This window comes from Bidens hawaiensis, unplaced genomic scaffold, assembly GCF_021521415.1.
Source record: "Bidens hawaiensis isolate Kalapana, Puna unplaced genomic scaffold, B.hawaiensis_p1.1 tig00025356_1, whole genome shotgun sequence".
Lineage (NCBI taxonomy): Eukaryota > Viridiplantae > Streptophyta > Magnoliopsida > Asterales > Asteraceae > Bidens > Bidens hawaiensis.
Genome location: NW_027494040.1, coordinates 56305 through 73436, shown reverse-complemented (window position 1 = coordinate 73436; position 17132 = coordinate 56305). Strand labels below are relative to the sequence as shown.

At 36.8% G+C, this 17132-nt stretch overlaps 1 protein-coding gene across 1 annotated transcript in view; it reads right to left on the bottom strand.

Annotated features, from left to right (window-relative positions):
- LOC143571356 (uncharacterized) overlaps positions 1–13089 on the bottom strand; it is a 54572-nt gene extending 41483 nt beyond the window's left edge. The window contains exon 1 of the mRNA XM_077056799.1: positions 12120–13089. Within this exon, the coding sequence (XP_076912914.1) occupies positions 12143–13057 (915 nt within the window). The 5' untranslated portion in view covers positions 13058–13089 and the 3' untranslated portion in view covers positions 12120–12142. The remainder of the gene's footprint in view (positions 1–12119) is intronic.
- Positions 13090–17132: the final 4043 nt, after the last annotated feature.

Below are 17132 nucleotides of genomic sequence, written 5' to 3'. Positions count from 1 at the left end.
AACCATACGAACTCCAATTCGAGCGAATCGCATATCCATGAACTCGTCTCAACATGCCGGAACTTAGAAAATTATTATTATGGTCTACCTCCACCTCTACAGCTTCCAGAACCCAAAACAGTCCATTGGTTCGTTCGGTTTTGCACGCTAACAGTCGAATAGCTCAAAACCATATCAAACAAACTCCTTTTTGGGAAAATAATATATCTACGTGTTCATCTCACCGAGCCCCACCAGAGATACTAGTTCCCGCTGCCGGAAACTACCACCACTATCGCCGGAAAACTAAATTGTTAGCCGGAATGCGAACCCTTTCTTGTTTTGCTCATAACTTGGCCATACGAACTCGAAATCAAGCAAAAAATATATCCACGCGACCGCATTGCCGAGTAATACTACTTTGAATCAGCTCCTCTGGACGCCGCCGGAACCGTCGCCGGTGACGCAAACAGTTGCCGGATTTCTTGCCTCATTCGCCGGAATCATGTTTTGATCGAACCCTTCCTTATCCAAGCATCCCCAATCCTCCATACCACCAATTAAAACTGGTAAATTGATGAAATCACTGATCGCACCACCTCTATCGTGCATCATCTTTCTCATGCTCTCCTTCTTGGTCGTCAAGCATTCGTAAATGAATGATCTATGGTTTCTTTTCCTTGGTGTTTACTTCACCAAGTTCTAAATTTGGTCCCTCTAGTTCTCATACCGAATCCTTTCTCCCAAAGTGTAAGTCCTTAGAATGGATCTTTCAATGTGATATCACACAATCTCGTGATTATGCGGAAACTAACCTGAGATGATTCAATATTATGTAAACAAACACAACGAGAACATGATGAATATGCTTCAAAACACACGTATATTAAACAACTGGTGCTTAAGCACAATGAGTTACAATACAACCAATACTTTACTCGTCTCTCTCTCTTTCTCTCTCTCTCTCTCTATATATATATATCGTCTCATACGGCTAACTCTATACTAAACCTAGTTACATGGTTTATATATATACTACATACAAGTCAAAAACAACCCAAAAGCCCAATGAGATCCAAGAGATCTCGGTTTACAATATAAGCCAAATATAAGTACAAACTACATTAATACTAGCCCAACACAAAGTTTCACTAATAATCTTCCGTGTAATATGCATTGCATTTTAAATCACATTCCGTTATATTTGGTAAAATCTCGTTTAACCCTTCAAAACACGTACACGGTAATGATTGAGGTCTTACAAGTGATTCCATGTCCCATGAATTTACGGACGTTACAACAGGTTGCCGAAAAAACATTTTTTGCTGGAAAACTCAGATATTTTTTTCGGAAACTCAAACTTTTGGATGTTGTTATAGTTTTTCAGTTAAACGAGCATTTTATTATCTTTAATTTGAGTATTATATTGCAATAGTTTTTCAGTTAAAAAAATAACATTTTATGTATGGGTGTTTGGGGTCTGCTTCTGATGATTTTTAAATTAAACCGTGAGCCAAAATGTTAGTATCGTTTTGTTGTTATCGAAAACCGAAAGCACCCCGTTAAAAATTGAAATCGGTTGGCCAAAAGTTAAAGGAAAGAATCAATCTTGAAATCAAACTAATTGTTAAACGAGACGATATTTAAGGGCGGTTCGGTAAATCTCATGAGGTGGCTTGGAGGAGATTTAAATAATAATTCGTTTATTATTTATTAAGAAGTTAGTCTTATTTTAATTAAGTTAGTGTTATCCTAAAACCTATTTGTGTTGGCATCAAATTGTGTATTTGAGTACGAGTAGGACTCGTATTAAGGTGTTATATAAACCCTTGGTTCACATAGGTTTATTAAGTTTTTCGTGTGTCGTTTCTTAATAATATTGAAGTTTATTTGTTCGTCAAACAAAAGTCTTCGTTCACTGTGCGCAGCCCATCTAAGTCTTTTTGTTCCATGTTTCATTGTTGTACGTACAGCAACAATAAGAAGATTTACTATTTGTGCAGCCCAACAAAAGTTTGTCATCTGCTTTCTTTTGGTTCGACTAACAGTGGGTATTAATTTAGTTATGAATAAGAAAGTCAATAATAAATATTTGTTTTCTTGTGCTGCATATTCTAAGCACAGTCAAGATTAGTTCTTGACTAATATTGGCTCACTTGTGTTAGATTCAACAAGTGGCATCAGAGTCGGTCACCGAACGTCAGTACGTAATCGAGTTTTGTCGCTCGAAGTGGTGAGAAAAGAAGCCAACGAAGACGGAACGATGGCCGATACGTCGTTTGTCGCCGGAATCAAGCGTTTGAACCAAACTAATTACTGGGTTTGGTCGACATGTGTTATGTCATACCTTTAAGGTCAGGACCTTTGGGAGGTAACCAACGGAACCGAAACGCGGGTGCCAAGAAACGACACCGGAGGTTCCATCGGGAAGTAGCGAATAAAAGTCGGGAGAGCGATGTTCGTGTTAAAAACAACAGTCGAAGAGGAGATGTTAGATCACTTTCAAGAATCCGAAACAACGAAGCATGCATGGGATATTCTTGAACGACTATTCACGAAGAAAAACGACACCCGATTACAACTTCTTGAAAATGAGTTGCTTTCGGTTACTCAGAAAGATATGACGATTCCAAAGTACTTCCATAAAGTGAAATCGCTTTGTCGCGAGATTTTCGATTTAGATCAGCAATCAAGGATCGTAGGCGCGAGGATGAAACGGATTATTATTCACGGGTTGAGGCCGGAATTTCAGTTGTTTTTCGCTGCTGTTCAAGGTTGACCGAATCAACCGTCACTCTCAGAATTTGAAAATTTATTATCCGGACAGGAATCCTTAGCCAAACAGATGGCTGGTGTGTCGGTCTCCGCTGTACCGAAGCAAGAAAATGAGGCGTTGTTTGCGGGCAAAGGAAAAGGAAAGTTAAAACCCAACCACGGTTACAACAAAAAGAAACCGTGGGATCGAAATAGACCTGAGGAACAAAACCAATAGGATGGAAGCGTTGATCGAAAGAATTGGAACCGCAATAAAAGGGTAAACGTCCGTCGTTTAAAACCTTTAAGTGTTATAATTGTGGCATGCGAGGACACATCGCAAAGTACTGTACATCGAGTGCAACTGAAGAAGGAAACGCCGCGACAACACAAAATCGAACCGAAGAGCCTTGGGATGCCGAGGCCCATTATGCCGGAATTGAAGAAGTTCATGCGTTAACGGCTACGGTAAAACCATCTTTAAATTTATTAAATGATTGGATTGGGGAATTCGGGTTGTTCGAATCACCTAACGGGTGAAAAGAAGCGGTTAAAGAACCCGATTAAGTACGAGGGTAATCAGGTGGTAGTTATAGCCGATGATTCGCGACACGACATAGCTCATATTGGTGAGGTTGGTCTCTCATCAGATTCCGAGGAAAGTGATTTTGTTCTTAAAAAGGTGTTTCATGTTCCCGGTATGAAAAAGAACCTGTTGTCGGTTCCTCAAATCACCGACACCGGACGATATGTTCTGTTCGGGCCAAACGAGGTGAGTATTTTCGATAAGTTTGAAACTAAACCCATACCGGTGGTTCAAGGGAGAAAGAAAGACTCGGTTTATGTATTGTCTGCCGGGACTTCGTACGTTAATAAGGTGAAAAGGAATCTAAACGCAGATTTGTGGCATCAACGTTTAAACCACATCGGGTATGATAAACTTAAATTAATTGTGAAAAATAAGTTGGTGGCAGGAATACCCGAACTCGAAGTAAAAACGGATGTGGTGTGTGGCGGTTGTCAGTTTGGAAAGGCTCATAAGAAACCGTTTGAGAATTCTAGTTATCGAGCTAAAGCCCCTCTCGAGCTAGTTCATACCGATGTGTTCGGTCGGGTGAAACAACCGTCAATTTAAGGTATGGGTTATATGATATCAGTTATTGATGATTATTCGAAGTATTTGTGGGTATATTTCATGAAGGAGAAATCCGAGGCGTTTGAACGTTTCAAAGACTTCAAGTTAGAAGCCGAACGAGATCTAAAGAGAAGCATCGAGTGTCTTCGTTCCGATAACAGAGGCGAGTATACATCCCGTGAATTTTCTTTGTTTCTAAAAGAAAATAGAATTAAACGCCAACTAACGTGTTCTAATACTCCCTATCAAAACGGGTTTTCGGAGAGAAAGAATCGCACCCTAACCGACATGATCGGAAGCATGATGCACAACAAAAATGTACCGGGGAGATTTTGGGCGGAGGCAATGAGTACCGCTGCGTTTATAAGTAACCGACTGCCGCAACAAGGAATGAGCTACGAGTCACCATACGAGAAGATGTTCAAAATCTAGCCGAATGTTAGTTACTTTCGGGTCTTTGGATTCGTGTGTTACGTGTTCATCCCGGGTCATCTCAGACACAAGTTGGAGAAAAAGGCAACGAGATGTATTTTTGTTGGTTACGAAAAGGGTGGCGATGTTATGAGCGGAGTACCGGGCAAATTTATGTGTCTCGGGATGTAATATTTGATGAAAATTCATCATGGTGGTCACCAAGTAAGGAAGTCTTACCCGACGTCACACATGACTTACAAAAAGAGTATGATGAGTATGTTACGGTTCAGGTTGGTGGCAACGATCTAGAAGAAGAATCTGAATAAACACTTAACATCGAACCTGTTCCAGGAACACGAAACGGGCCACATTCTGATCCATGGCGAACCGGGTCGTTAGTTAGTCAAACGAACGATCAAACTAGCACCTCAGCTGTACCAGTTAATACCGAAGGTGATGTACCGAGCTGTCCGGAGGTCCGAACGGGTTAGTAAACCGAACCCGAGGTATGCAAACGTCGCGTTACTTGTTAGTCAAGAAACTAAACGTGAACCCGAAACCATAGAGCAGGCTCTACGGGATCCTAAGTGGATGGAAGCCATGAAGCAAGAGTTAGATGTTTTAGCCAGTAACGAGACCTGGCATCTTGTTCCGAAGCCGGGTGATGTAAAACCGATTTCGTGTAAGTGGGTTTTTAAAATTAAAAGACGGGCCGATGGGTCGATAGAAAGATATAAGGCTCGATTAGTGGCACGGGGTTTTTCCCAGGAGTACGAGATCGATTATGAAGATATGTTTAGTCCCGTAGCTAAACTCATTTCGGTTCGAGTAATTTTAGCTATTGCCGCGTGCAAAGATTGGGATTTATGGCAAATGGATGTTAGTAATGCGTTTTTGTATGACGATTTGGATCGTATAATATACATGGATCAGCCGGGAGGTTTTGTAAGTCAAAATTTTCCTAATTATGTTTATCAGTTGAAGAAAACAATTTACGGCTTAAAACAGTCACTGCGGGCATGGTTCTGTAAGATTGGTGAGTTTTTGGAACTCAACGGATTTATTCCTACAATAGCCGATACCAGTGTGTTCGTCCGAGCCGAAGGTGACAAAACCGCCGTTGTCCTCGTTTATGTCGATGACTTAATTATAACCGGTGATTTAGTCTACGTGGTGGAGCAGTTAAAAACGAATCTGTGCACTCGTTTTTTCATGAAAGACTTGGGAAAATTAAAGCACTTTTTGGGTCTTGAGCTCGAGTACGAGAATGATGGGTTTATACTTCACCAAAATCGGTATGTCGTTAATCTTTTGGTGAAATTCGGTATAGAAAGTTGCAAGCCGATACGGGTACCCATGGAACCAAACGGGTCTCTTCGAGCCGAAGAAAGAAAGGAGTTGGAAGAAGTAAAAATGTATAGGAAAATAATTGGAAGTCTTATTTATTTGACCTTGACTCGACTCGACATTGCGTATGCCGTTGGTGTGCTTAGTAGATTCGTTCAAGCTCCAAGAAAACCGCACCTTGAAGCTGCTCGGTTAGTGTTGCGGTATGTGAAGTCGACTCCAAGTTATGGTGTTAAGTTTAAGAGGGAGACGAGTATAGAATTAATCGGGTTTTGTGATGCCGATTATGCTAAAGATCCGTACACGAGACGGTGTACTACCGGGTGTGTATTCTTGATTGGTTCAAGTGCTGTTACATGGTGCAACAAAAGGCAGCCTACCGTTTCACTTTCGACTACCGAGGAAAAGTATCGCGCTGCGACTATGGCTGCGCAAGAGTGTGTGTGGCTGGTTCGTTTTCTAAACGAGTTAAATCAAGGTAAGAACGAGAAGGTAATGTAACAACTCGGGTTTTCCAAATCGATATTATCCGACCCGTTTTCATTTTCAGGAAATTTTAATAAACGTAACCTTTATCGAGTTAGTATTATTTTACTCTTATTATTTATTATATATATTTAATTTAACTATAATAACTTTCAAGTATATACAAAAATGACCCTAAACAATAGTTTTAACCTTATATGCTTCCAACTTCTTACAACAAGGACTAAACTGCGAATACCTTATAACCTATATGGTATAATCTGGATATCCTTTACCCAAACCCATTATCACATCCATTTCTTGTACACGACTCAATAATTTGTTACTTGGACCTTAATTCTCGCCGATATTATGGAAATTGAATCAAGAGAAAATTCCAATTTGACTCCCTGAATTATATCGTTGGGAGACGGAATAGCCCCCGAAAACTAATTTGCGCATTTTGCGCACATGTGTTTACTGGGCGGGTTTTTTTGGCTCCCTGCAGTGTTTATTATGATCAGATGACTCCCTGCAGTGTTAAATAATTTGTTAAATGACCATTATACCCTTCATCTTCATCATTAACATTCAAACACATCAAGAACATCAACACATAAACCCAGAAAATCAAAACACATAAACCCAGAAAATCAACAACATCAAGAACCCTAACACAAACACAAACCCAAAAAATCAAGAACATCATCTCCGTCTAAGAACCCTAACCCATAAATCTTATACAAATACATAAATTAACATCATCATTCAAACACAAACTCATATCTTCATCTTCATCATTCATCATTCATCATTCATCATTCATCTTCATTTTCTTCACCCGGAACCCATCATCGCCGCCGTCACCACCATTCCTTCGCCACACCACTACCACCGTAGCCGGAAAATCACGAACACGTTGCCGGAAATCAACATACCCACTACTCATATCTTTATCATCATCACCACCATCCATCTTCTTCACCCGCAACCCGTCACCGTCCCTGTCGCCGTACCTCTTTGCCGGAAAATCGGATTCTGGCCACCGGCTGCCGGAAAATCGGATTTCGGCCATTTTCACATCTTCAACCTCCATCATCACATCACTACTCACCAAACACTATGCGCTACCATTCTTGCTCACCAAAGTGGCATCACCATATTTGTTTTCAAATCTCATCCACACCTTATATCTAGATCTATGCTTTTTTTTGTTAAAATTTTTGTATAAAACCTATGGGTTTGGTGGTGGGAAGTTTTTCGGTGGACGACGACGACGACATCAGTGGAGACGGGGAAGGGATGAGAGAGTTGAGAAGATGATGATGATGGTTGAGATGATGATAATGATGAGCTGCTAGTATTATTATTATTATTACTATTATTATTATTATTATTATTAGATATTATTATTATTATTAGTATTAGATATTATTATTATTTGTCTAATTACTAAAGTACCCTCAACCAGGGGCTTATATTACAATTATAAAAAACATGAGGGCAGAAATTTCGCAAATTAGTTTTCAGGGGCTATTCCGTCTCCCGACGATATAATTCAGGGAGTCAAATTGTAATTTTCTCTTGAATCAAAAGATATGTTAATCTTGCCTTATGTGATCTGCCAATACTCGTTAATATGTTAATTGATCAATAAGCGATTCTTATTTCTTATTATAACAACCGACATCAATTCGTTTATGATTATACCAGTGAACGACCATCATAATTCAATTAACCTCGCATATAGTACCTCATAGACAGCGCCTATTGATCCCTCTTATCTAATTATATCATCTTCGTCGTTTGCGTGATGTTTTAAGACCCTCTAAGGCCGTCGAGTTCTGCTAGCCGTTCACCATCAAATCAATCACGTATCTGGTAATTAAATTATGTTTCTCATTCTTCGTACTACGTATATCAAAAGCCCTAACCTTAATTGAACGAACACAACGTAGATTGTAGGATTTGCAGATTTAGGGTTCTTGTGATTTTGGGGATTTGTTTAACTGCTGTAGTTAAATAACTAAACTGATTTCTTAACCAATTAACACCCTAGCACAGCTGGCTAGGGTGTATGCGTTCAGGTCTATGAACCAGCCAGGGGCGCGTGTTCAAACCTCCCTGGACGCGGTTTTATTTTTATTTTTGTTAATTATTGTTTTATTGGTTCATAACTTATTTTTATTAATACTAAGTATACATTAGATATTATTTTATAAAAACCAGCATACTGGAGTTTGTGTTCTCGTCAAATTTCGTAAAAACTTTCGTTTACGTATGTGTGTATATATATATATTAATTTTTAAACAATAATATAATAAGCATATTAAACACGTTAAATAAAACTTTATTTTTAAAGCTTCGTTGACAATCCAAAGTATATTTTTATTTACACATTATTATTATAATTTATTTATTTTCTTATATTTATTTGATCTTAAACCATGTTTATATATTTAAATAGTTTATTTATTTAAATGGTTTAATTAGTTATTTTATCAAGTATAAAATCGATGATATTTGTAATAATTCCTCCAAACCAAGGATAACATTAATATTGGTTTGCAATAATAATAAATGGAATCAATCGTCTAATCATAACCATTCTCATCACAACATAACTCCAATCACATCGAAACTTTGAATTCATTATACACGTTGATTCATTATTAATTTATTCATATTAATATTATTTAACTAGGAATCCTTGACGGTATATCCCGAAGGATTTACCTCTCTCTCATCATCATCATTTATCTATTGTTCATCCGATCAGGTGAGTACCACATTCCCCTATTTTACTTGTTTTCTCACGTTTTGGGAACATATGCGTAAATATACTTTTCATATATACTTATACTCAAAACTGCAACTATTGTCTTATGTGTTAACAACTTATACCATACGCGTTTATGTGCTTATTTGCTTTGTATGCTTCCGCATTCGGAGAGGTCCAACATAATCTCAGTCTAGTATGATCATACGTCAGCCGTTAGCCTTTGTGCTTCTCGACATCTCAGTTATACTTGCTCATATGATTATTTTGTTATTCACATATGACTTGTTGCAGCTACGTATTTTATTATATATACTATATGTACAACTGGTGTGTTGCTCACTCAACATGTGTTGTTGACAAAATTCTATTTTATACGCATATGCAGGTTATCGCTTGAATTAGTTGCAAGACTTTGTGAAGATTTAGTGAAGAATTATGTTAGAAAAGATAAAATCAAGAATTAAATTTGTGTTTATTGTTTGTTTAATGAGTTGTACTTTGTATTTGATTTATTTGAAAATTTAATAAAATTAATAGATATTGTCATTTAAATATTGCATGATAGTACCTTGAGAGCTGTGACAATCAGTTCGCGCCCCGACATTTTCATCGTAGGTTGGGGTGTGACAGGTAACCTTGTATGGGGATAATGTGTCTTCAATCTTATTGGCTAAGAATCCCACGTTTCATGCGCATACGAAACATATTGAAGTTCATTATCACTTTATTCGTGAGAAAGTGTTAAATGGAGAAATTGATTTTAAGTACGTTAACACGTTGGAGCAAGCTGCTGATATGTTCACAAAGAGTTTGCCAAAAGAGAAGCTTTTGAAGTTTTGTACTCGCTTGGGAATGAAGGAAGCAAATATCGAGAGGGAGTGTTAAACGAGACGATATTTAAGGGCGGTTCGGTAAATCTCATGAGGTGGCTTGGAGGAGATTTAAATAATAATTCGTTTATTATTTATTAATAAGTTAGTCTTACTTTAATTAAGTTAGTCTTATCCTAAAACCTATTTGTGTTGGTATCAAATTGTGTATTTGAGTACGAGTAGGACTCGTATTAAGGGTGTTATATAAACCCTTGGTTCACATAGGTTTATTAAGTTTTTCGTGTGTCGTTTCTTAATAATATTGAAGTTTATTTGTTCGTCAAACAAAAGTCTTCGTTCACTGTGTGCAGCCCATCTAAGTCTTTTTGTTCCTTGTTTCATTGCTGTACGTACAGCAACAATGAAGATTTACTATTTGTGCAGCCCAACAAAAGTTTGTCATCTGCTTTCTTTTGGTTAGACTAACAATGGGTATTAATTGAGTTATGAGTAACAAAGTCAATAATAAATATTTGTTTTCTTGTGCTGCATATTCTAAGCACAATCAAGATTAGTTTTTGACTAATATTGGCTCACTTGTGTTAGATTCAACACCAATGACCGGTTTGAAAGGTTCGGTTTCAAGCTGAATAATGACACAAGTAAACTTGTAATGTAATTACCAAAGCCTGTGTTTCTCGCTGTATCACGCGGGCACCCGTCTAGTAATAGATAAATGTAAAAGTTGATCATTTGAAAAATGTAAGAACGTGTTATGATTTCACGTTTTAAGTTTTAACAACTCATTATTTTAGACTTTTGAAAAACGCTTTGACTAGTCATGTAATGTTATTTTCTATCATTTTCAAACCTAGCTATAGCCTATAAGAAACTAGTTTTGTCATAAGAATAGGTTTTATGTTTTTGATCACTAGCTTAAATTTATAGCAACAAATAATTACTTAATAAATAAAAATCAACATATGATATATAATTTAAAAACCAAATATATAAATAAAATATAAAAATACACAACAATATTGCGCATAGTCATCAAACAATGTCAAAAATTAGGATAAATTCAAAATAACATCGGATCATACCCCTCTTCCAGCTACTGAAACAAAGTTGGATAAAGTCTTGCAAAATCTGGTCCAGTCAAACTCATCCCCTCATAATTCCCTTCCGGAATATCCTGACCACTGCCGGAATATCCACCTGTTAGAGACTCATTACCGCGAACCAAATCACCGTGTGACGGCGCTGCATGGTAACTAAAATAACCACCAGCAGCAGGCTGAGAATTCCCTCTGTCACCTCTTATAGCTCCCATAGACGGTGCTGCAGCTTGTTCATTATTATTATTATTATTATTATAAGATGCACCTGGAATATGTAATTGTGTTCCTCGTTTTGCCATATCTCCGATGGAGAGTGGTGGCACGACGTCGTCGTCATGAACTATCTCACGAGGTGTCCGATCATCAAACGAGGAGTAAGATCTCATCTTTGACATTGATGGGTTGTTGTGGTCTTGTGGATCATATTGGCTAGGCTCGGCTAGTTGAAGCGGGTGTGGATCGGAGTTATTAACCGTCATGGATGTGAATGATGGTGGTGATCCTTCGGCCATTTGTGTAAATTCGGAGATGAGATTAGGTGATAATTTGAGTTAATGGTTTGTGAGGATAGAAGGAAGTAGTAATGTAGTTTATATGTACAAAAATAAAGTCAAACTTGGAGGCCAAGGAAAGTTTCCTGCCCTTTTAATTTATAAATACTTTTGTAAAGATATTTGTGACTTGGTCAGTTGGATTTTTATAATCTTGTACCTGACACGTTTATAGATTTTTTAAGGCTTAGAAATGTCAAATGTAGATAATTTTCGTATCTATCTTTACCTTTCTGTAAATCCAATGTTACATACCCGTATGAAACTTGAGTTTCATACAACTTATTCACATAAGGTTCCGTAAGTGTGAGTTCTGTTTATATCCAGTGATGATCATATAACTTCTATCTTCACGAAATCGGTAGCTAGGACTCGGTTTACTAAGGTATAATATGCAGGTCACTTTGGTCCTTACTTTGAGCAGGGCATATTTAACCATAATAAGTTTAATAGTTAAAACTAATTATCTGTCTCCTACTTCGAGCAGGGCATATTCAGTAAGACTGGAAGATTGATGAAGTGTTGAAAGAATATTGTAGTGCAATACATTTTCTAAAAACATTTAGCATGTTTAATACAAAATTCAGCATCTTAATTGCATGACATTCTGCATCAAACAGCAAGACACAACCCACAACCACAAGAACAACAGAACATCCAATAATGAAAATAAAATGTTATAACATTAAACATCCCAAAAATATCACTCATATCTTTGTATACACTAAAACATTAGAAAATGATAACCATTCTACTACTATCAAATGCAGAGAGACGAATATCAAGCCTGAGCTCCCGCCATTTCCTTCATTTGAACGAGATTATTCTCAGCAACCAAACCAGACGAAGTAGGCAACGCTTCATAACCACCAAATCTCCTCGCCCCAACAACCTTAGCCGTCACTGCATACATCACAATCAGAATCACAATCACAAACAAAACGTAAACCACAAACAAGAGATCCAAAATAGCAGTGGCCCGAAGCCTAGAATCTTCAAGATCACACTTGGTTGACGCTTCAACACCATTAACAACATCCAAAAGCTTGTGACATCCGTCGGGTATAAACGCATCCACGTAAAGCGACAAGCCCGTTTGAAGTGACCACAAACCCTGAAGACAGATAGCCGCCCCGAGACCCACATCAGCCACAAACAGCTTCGGGTGACAAGCGAGAATAACACATAGAACAGCTGTTAAAGCTGAAACGTTGGCGGAAACCGAGTCACATTTTTCTTCGAGGCCAGACGTTTGTAGCGAAGCGGATGATGAAGAAACCGAGTATTGGAGGAAAAAGAGTGCGGAGGCAATTCCAAAAAAGAGGTCGGGTGGGAACGGGAGGATATTGGTTGTTTCGGAAATGAGGAGGGCGGTGGAGAGAATGAGGAAAAGGGCGGTAACGCCAGCAGATTGGAGGGATGTGAAGTGGTGGACGGGGGACCGGCCTTTGACTAACGGGTCGGTTTCAAAAGAGGTGGCGGTTTGGTGGATGAAGGCAATGAAGAGGCATATGATGATAAGGTAGAGTTGAATGTGTTTGGTGAATTTGATGTTTTGACATGTGAACGGGTGGTATGGTTTTGTGGAGTACTCTCGAGGGGACCGGAGGTGGTTTCGGGTGGTGCAGATGAGGTGGTAAAGGCCTAGTGATATTAATGATGCAGATGTGAATACGTGATAAAAGAAGCCCGACATCTTTTTGTGTTTGTTAGTTGTTTTTCTCTTTTTCAGCGTCGAATTGGAATCTCATCACCCTTTATTAGCCAGTAGCTGCAAATAGAAAGCTTATTTAGTTTCTTGCATATATAAATCCCGAAAAATCAACTCAAACATTGCTATTTTACACAAATTGAAGTCTCCCGTTATCAAATTAACATAAGAATAAAAGCGATCACCCATTTGTCTTTACAATGATGTTACCCATGCTATTTCAAATCAGTTGGAATGATGTTGCTCTAATAAACCAAGTGTCATAGAAAAGTCGGTAAGAATCTTTATAAAAACTAATAATCTAGTGCGCTGTATCAAGTATCATGTAAGCATACTAAAGCAGTCAAGAAACATAAGTAATTCTAATTCTAAAGCAGGGGACAATAGCATTTACAATCTCTATCTACATGTTAGCTGCTGTTTTAATTGTATCTTGATGAAAAGTAACCCATTAACAGAGAGAGATTAAACATATATATACATACATAATATTGCCGGATACATCTAGCGATGATAAATAAAAGCTAGATATATTTGAGCAGATCGCATTTAAAGCAAACAACATTATAGATCCAACATATCGTACCCGATGTGTGTGGTGTACTAATGTTGAACACAATCGCCGCCGGCGACAAACAAATAATAAGAATATATATATATAATCGATCACAGAATATTCAGATTCAAAGACGAAACGAAGAGGGAGATTTTGGACACGGTCATAGGCCTGCGACAACACAAAAACAATTCTAAAACTTTGCCCTAAAGCTCTAATTCTGGGTCTAGATTTGTCATTTGTTCCTTTCTTTATTTTTTATTTTTTATTTTTATTATGTTATAATAAATAGGGGGCATGGTTATATAAAATAACTTAATTACTCAGTAAGAAATCTCATAAGGTTTTAGTTTCATCATGTGTTAAACTACAAAATTTGCTATCATGATAGAATAACGACTGTCATATGGTAGTCGATGTTGTGGTTTTTTGGGGAGGCCCAAGCCAAACACAAAGAAAGTCGTCGTTAATAAAAAAAATATCATAATTTTAAATAGTATTATGTTCGAACATAAATCTGGGTTTAGCAAACAATTACAAACACTTCTGATGTTGCGGTTACTTTTTATATACGTTTTAACTAAATCACACACTCTCTAAACTTACTTATAAATTTACACTATGTTAGTACTCTTAGGCTAGAAGAGGTTATTGTATTTTGTATGTTTATATTAAGTTGCTCTTATATTGATTATATAGTTTTTACATGTTCAACCTCTCAAATAATTAGATGAGTCGAATCGCAAACATTCAAACAACTGAAATTAGTTTGTTCTGTTACATTTTACTATTATACTATATGTTGTTTACTTTTTTAGAAAAACATAAGTAGTTTAAACAACCAATCTCAAATACTCCTAAAATAATCGCAACTTTTTGTTATATAATCTATTAGTGACTTTATATATAAATACGAGCTCGGTCTAGGCCTTAAGCTTACTTTTGCTCTAGGATTAAATACATATTTTGAACTTTGTTATATTTTGGTATCGTTTTTCTTACCTTAATAGGTTCAAGAGATATTTCTAAGCAATTGGAACTATTCAATCTTCAATTTTGATGAATAAATCTATGTTATATAAATCATCTGTAGGTGCCAATTAATTTTTATTTTTATTTTTTGTTTTCTTCACCTGCCATGTTTTCTTTTTCTTAGTTGGTTAGGACTTAGGAGGCTGGGGTTAAAAATAAGAAAAACGACTTTAAAAAAAACTTTTAAAGGGTGGATTTGTTCAACATCTATTGTTTAAAATATTATAAGGAAACTAAAACCACTTTTCGTTAAAGAAATATATATAAAAAAAGAAATGGAAATTGCCACACATGCTGCTTATTAAATCATTTGTGCTTACCGGTCCTATATTTTGGTCCAGCCACTGACAGCGTTATTTTTGGCCCAATCAATAATATATAGCCATCTTTTAATGGGCCCAAAGACTATGCCTCTATGAGTAGTTTCCAATATTATATTTCGAATATTGGGCTTACAGTTTTTTTAGTTGGGCTATTAATAATATTAAATTTCACTTCTTAAAAGTTCTTGCTGTTCATGCAATTACAAACATATTCATTACATGTTAGTTTGTGGCATGTCAAATCTTCCGTCGCATATTGTGTCGAGATTCATTCTGTTGATGCATCACCCTCTCATTAGTTGTGATATTCTAGACTTAGTTATCCTTTCAATAATGCATTTTAACTCACCATTTTTTTCCTAAATATGTTGATAACCGTCATATATTGAAGCCTTCATCTAGCCATTGTTACTAGCACTTTATTGACGGTTAATGCGGAACCATAAATTCTTTGTTGGGTCATTCATATGACTAAACTAGAGAGTCCTAACCTTGTTTTTTCCTATAAAAAACTCATATTTATATATATAAAAATCCAACAAACTCTCATGACCAGTGGGCAGTGAACGCTCTCAACCCCCACTCTTGTGTTGTCATCCTTGTATGGTTTCATCCAATAAAATGCATTTTAATTTCATTAGCTACGGAAGAAAATTTTGTCATCTGATTATAATTACCCATACCTTAGGTCGTGTCCATTTACTATAAACTAGGTTATTGTTCTGTGGACGTCACGGATGGAAATATAGAAATCGTCTAACAAACACATATAATTTCAAACGACAATATTTCTCGTTCTCGAAAGTAAGTTAATAGAACTTGTCTAAATTCGAAGGATAGACAAAGTCTATTAAATCAGATATTGGATATAATGAATTGTTAATTAGAAGATCATCGGAATTTGTACATTCATCTGTCGTCATTTGAACCCCCCCCCACCCCCACCCAACATTCCCTTCACCTATATCCAATAGTCAATTCGCAAATTATTTTATCTCTTCAACATGTAAGGATTGACATCTAACTGTGAGCCTCGTGTTTTTTTTTTTGATATTTTAAGTACCTTGTGCTTTTACAAGATTTAGGAAGAACTACTTGAAGTGTAATTTAAAATAAACATAAAGAAAATTCTATACAATTTAACTATTTATTTAACAAAAGTATCATAAATTTAGTATCTACAACTCCCTAAATACTTCCTTGTATATAAGGTTTATACTTTAATTTGTAGCATTTCGCTGTTGATAAATATAAAAAGAAACAAATTGGTTTTTTAATAGCTAATAACTAAACAATTACAAATATCAATTGGCTTATATAACTTGTTTAGCGATTCATAGAGCCATAAATTGTATACACTCTAATATTGACTTGAACTTGTTGTGACTTGAAGTCAATATGTTAATAACCCATATTAGCTCAAACATGTCCTAAATCATGACACGAACCTGCACAATTTGACATGGGGTTGAAAATAATTTGTAAATTTCTTAATCCTTGAAAGGCCTTCCACCCAACTTCACCCCAATCTCGTTATGATGCTTTCATTCTATTGCCTGCTACCTTATAGCATGTTTCAAGATGTGTTTTATGACGATGCTTCAAACAACATTAATGTCCAAATATAACGTAATTAACAAGATTCAAAGTACTAATAACAGACACAATAGCTTTATTATCACGTTAATGAAGCTTAATTGGTCATAATCCCAAGTTTAAATTGTCATTGAAGCGATTAAAATGTCTTTATCTTGCAAATTTTGTGTTTAATTGCTTGTCTGGGTAGTTGACTACTTGATAGAGGCTTAGGTAGCGTTTGTTATGCAGTAATGACAGGCGAAATGGAATGATTCATTACGTGGGAATGAAATAAGAGATGTTTGGTTGCACAATGGAATGAAATCATCCATTACACATGGAATCCCATTTCATCAAAACCATTACTTCTCACCCCCCTTCTTTTTTTTTCATTCCATTCCTCCTTCAACCTACTTTCTCAACAACACCATCATCTAACAACCACCGCCACCACCACCACCACTACCATAGCCACCACCATCATCTGACCACCACCACCACTGTCACCACCACCACCTCCGTCGCCGCCACCAACACCTGATCGCCACCGTCGCCATCACCACCTCCACCA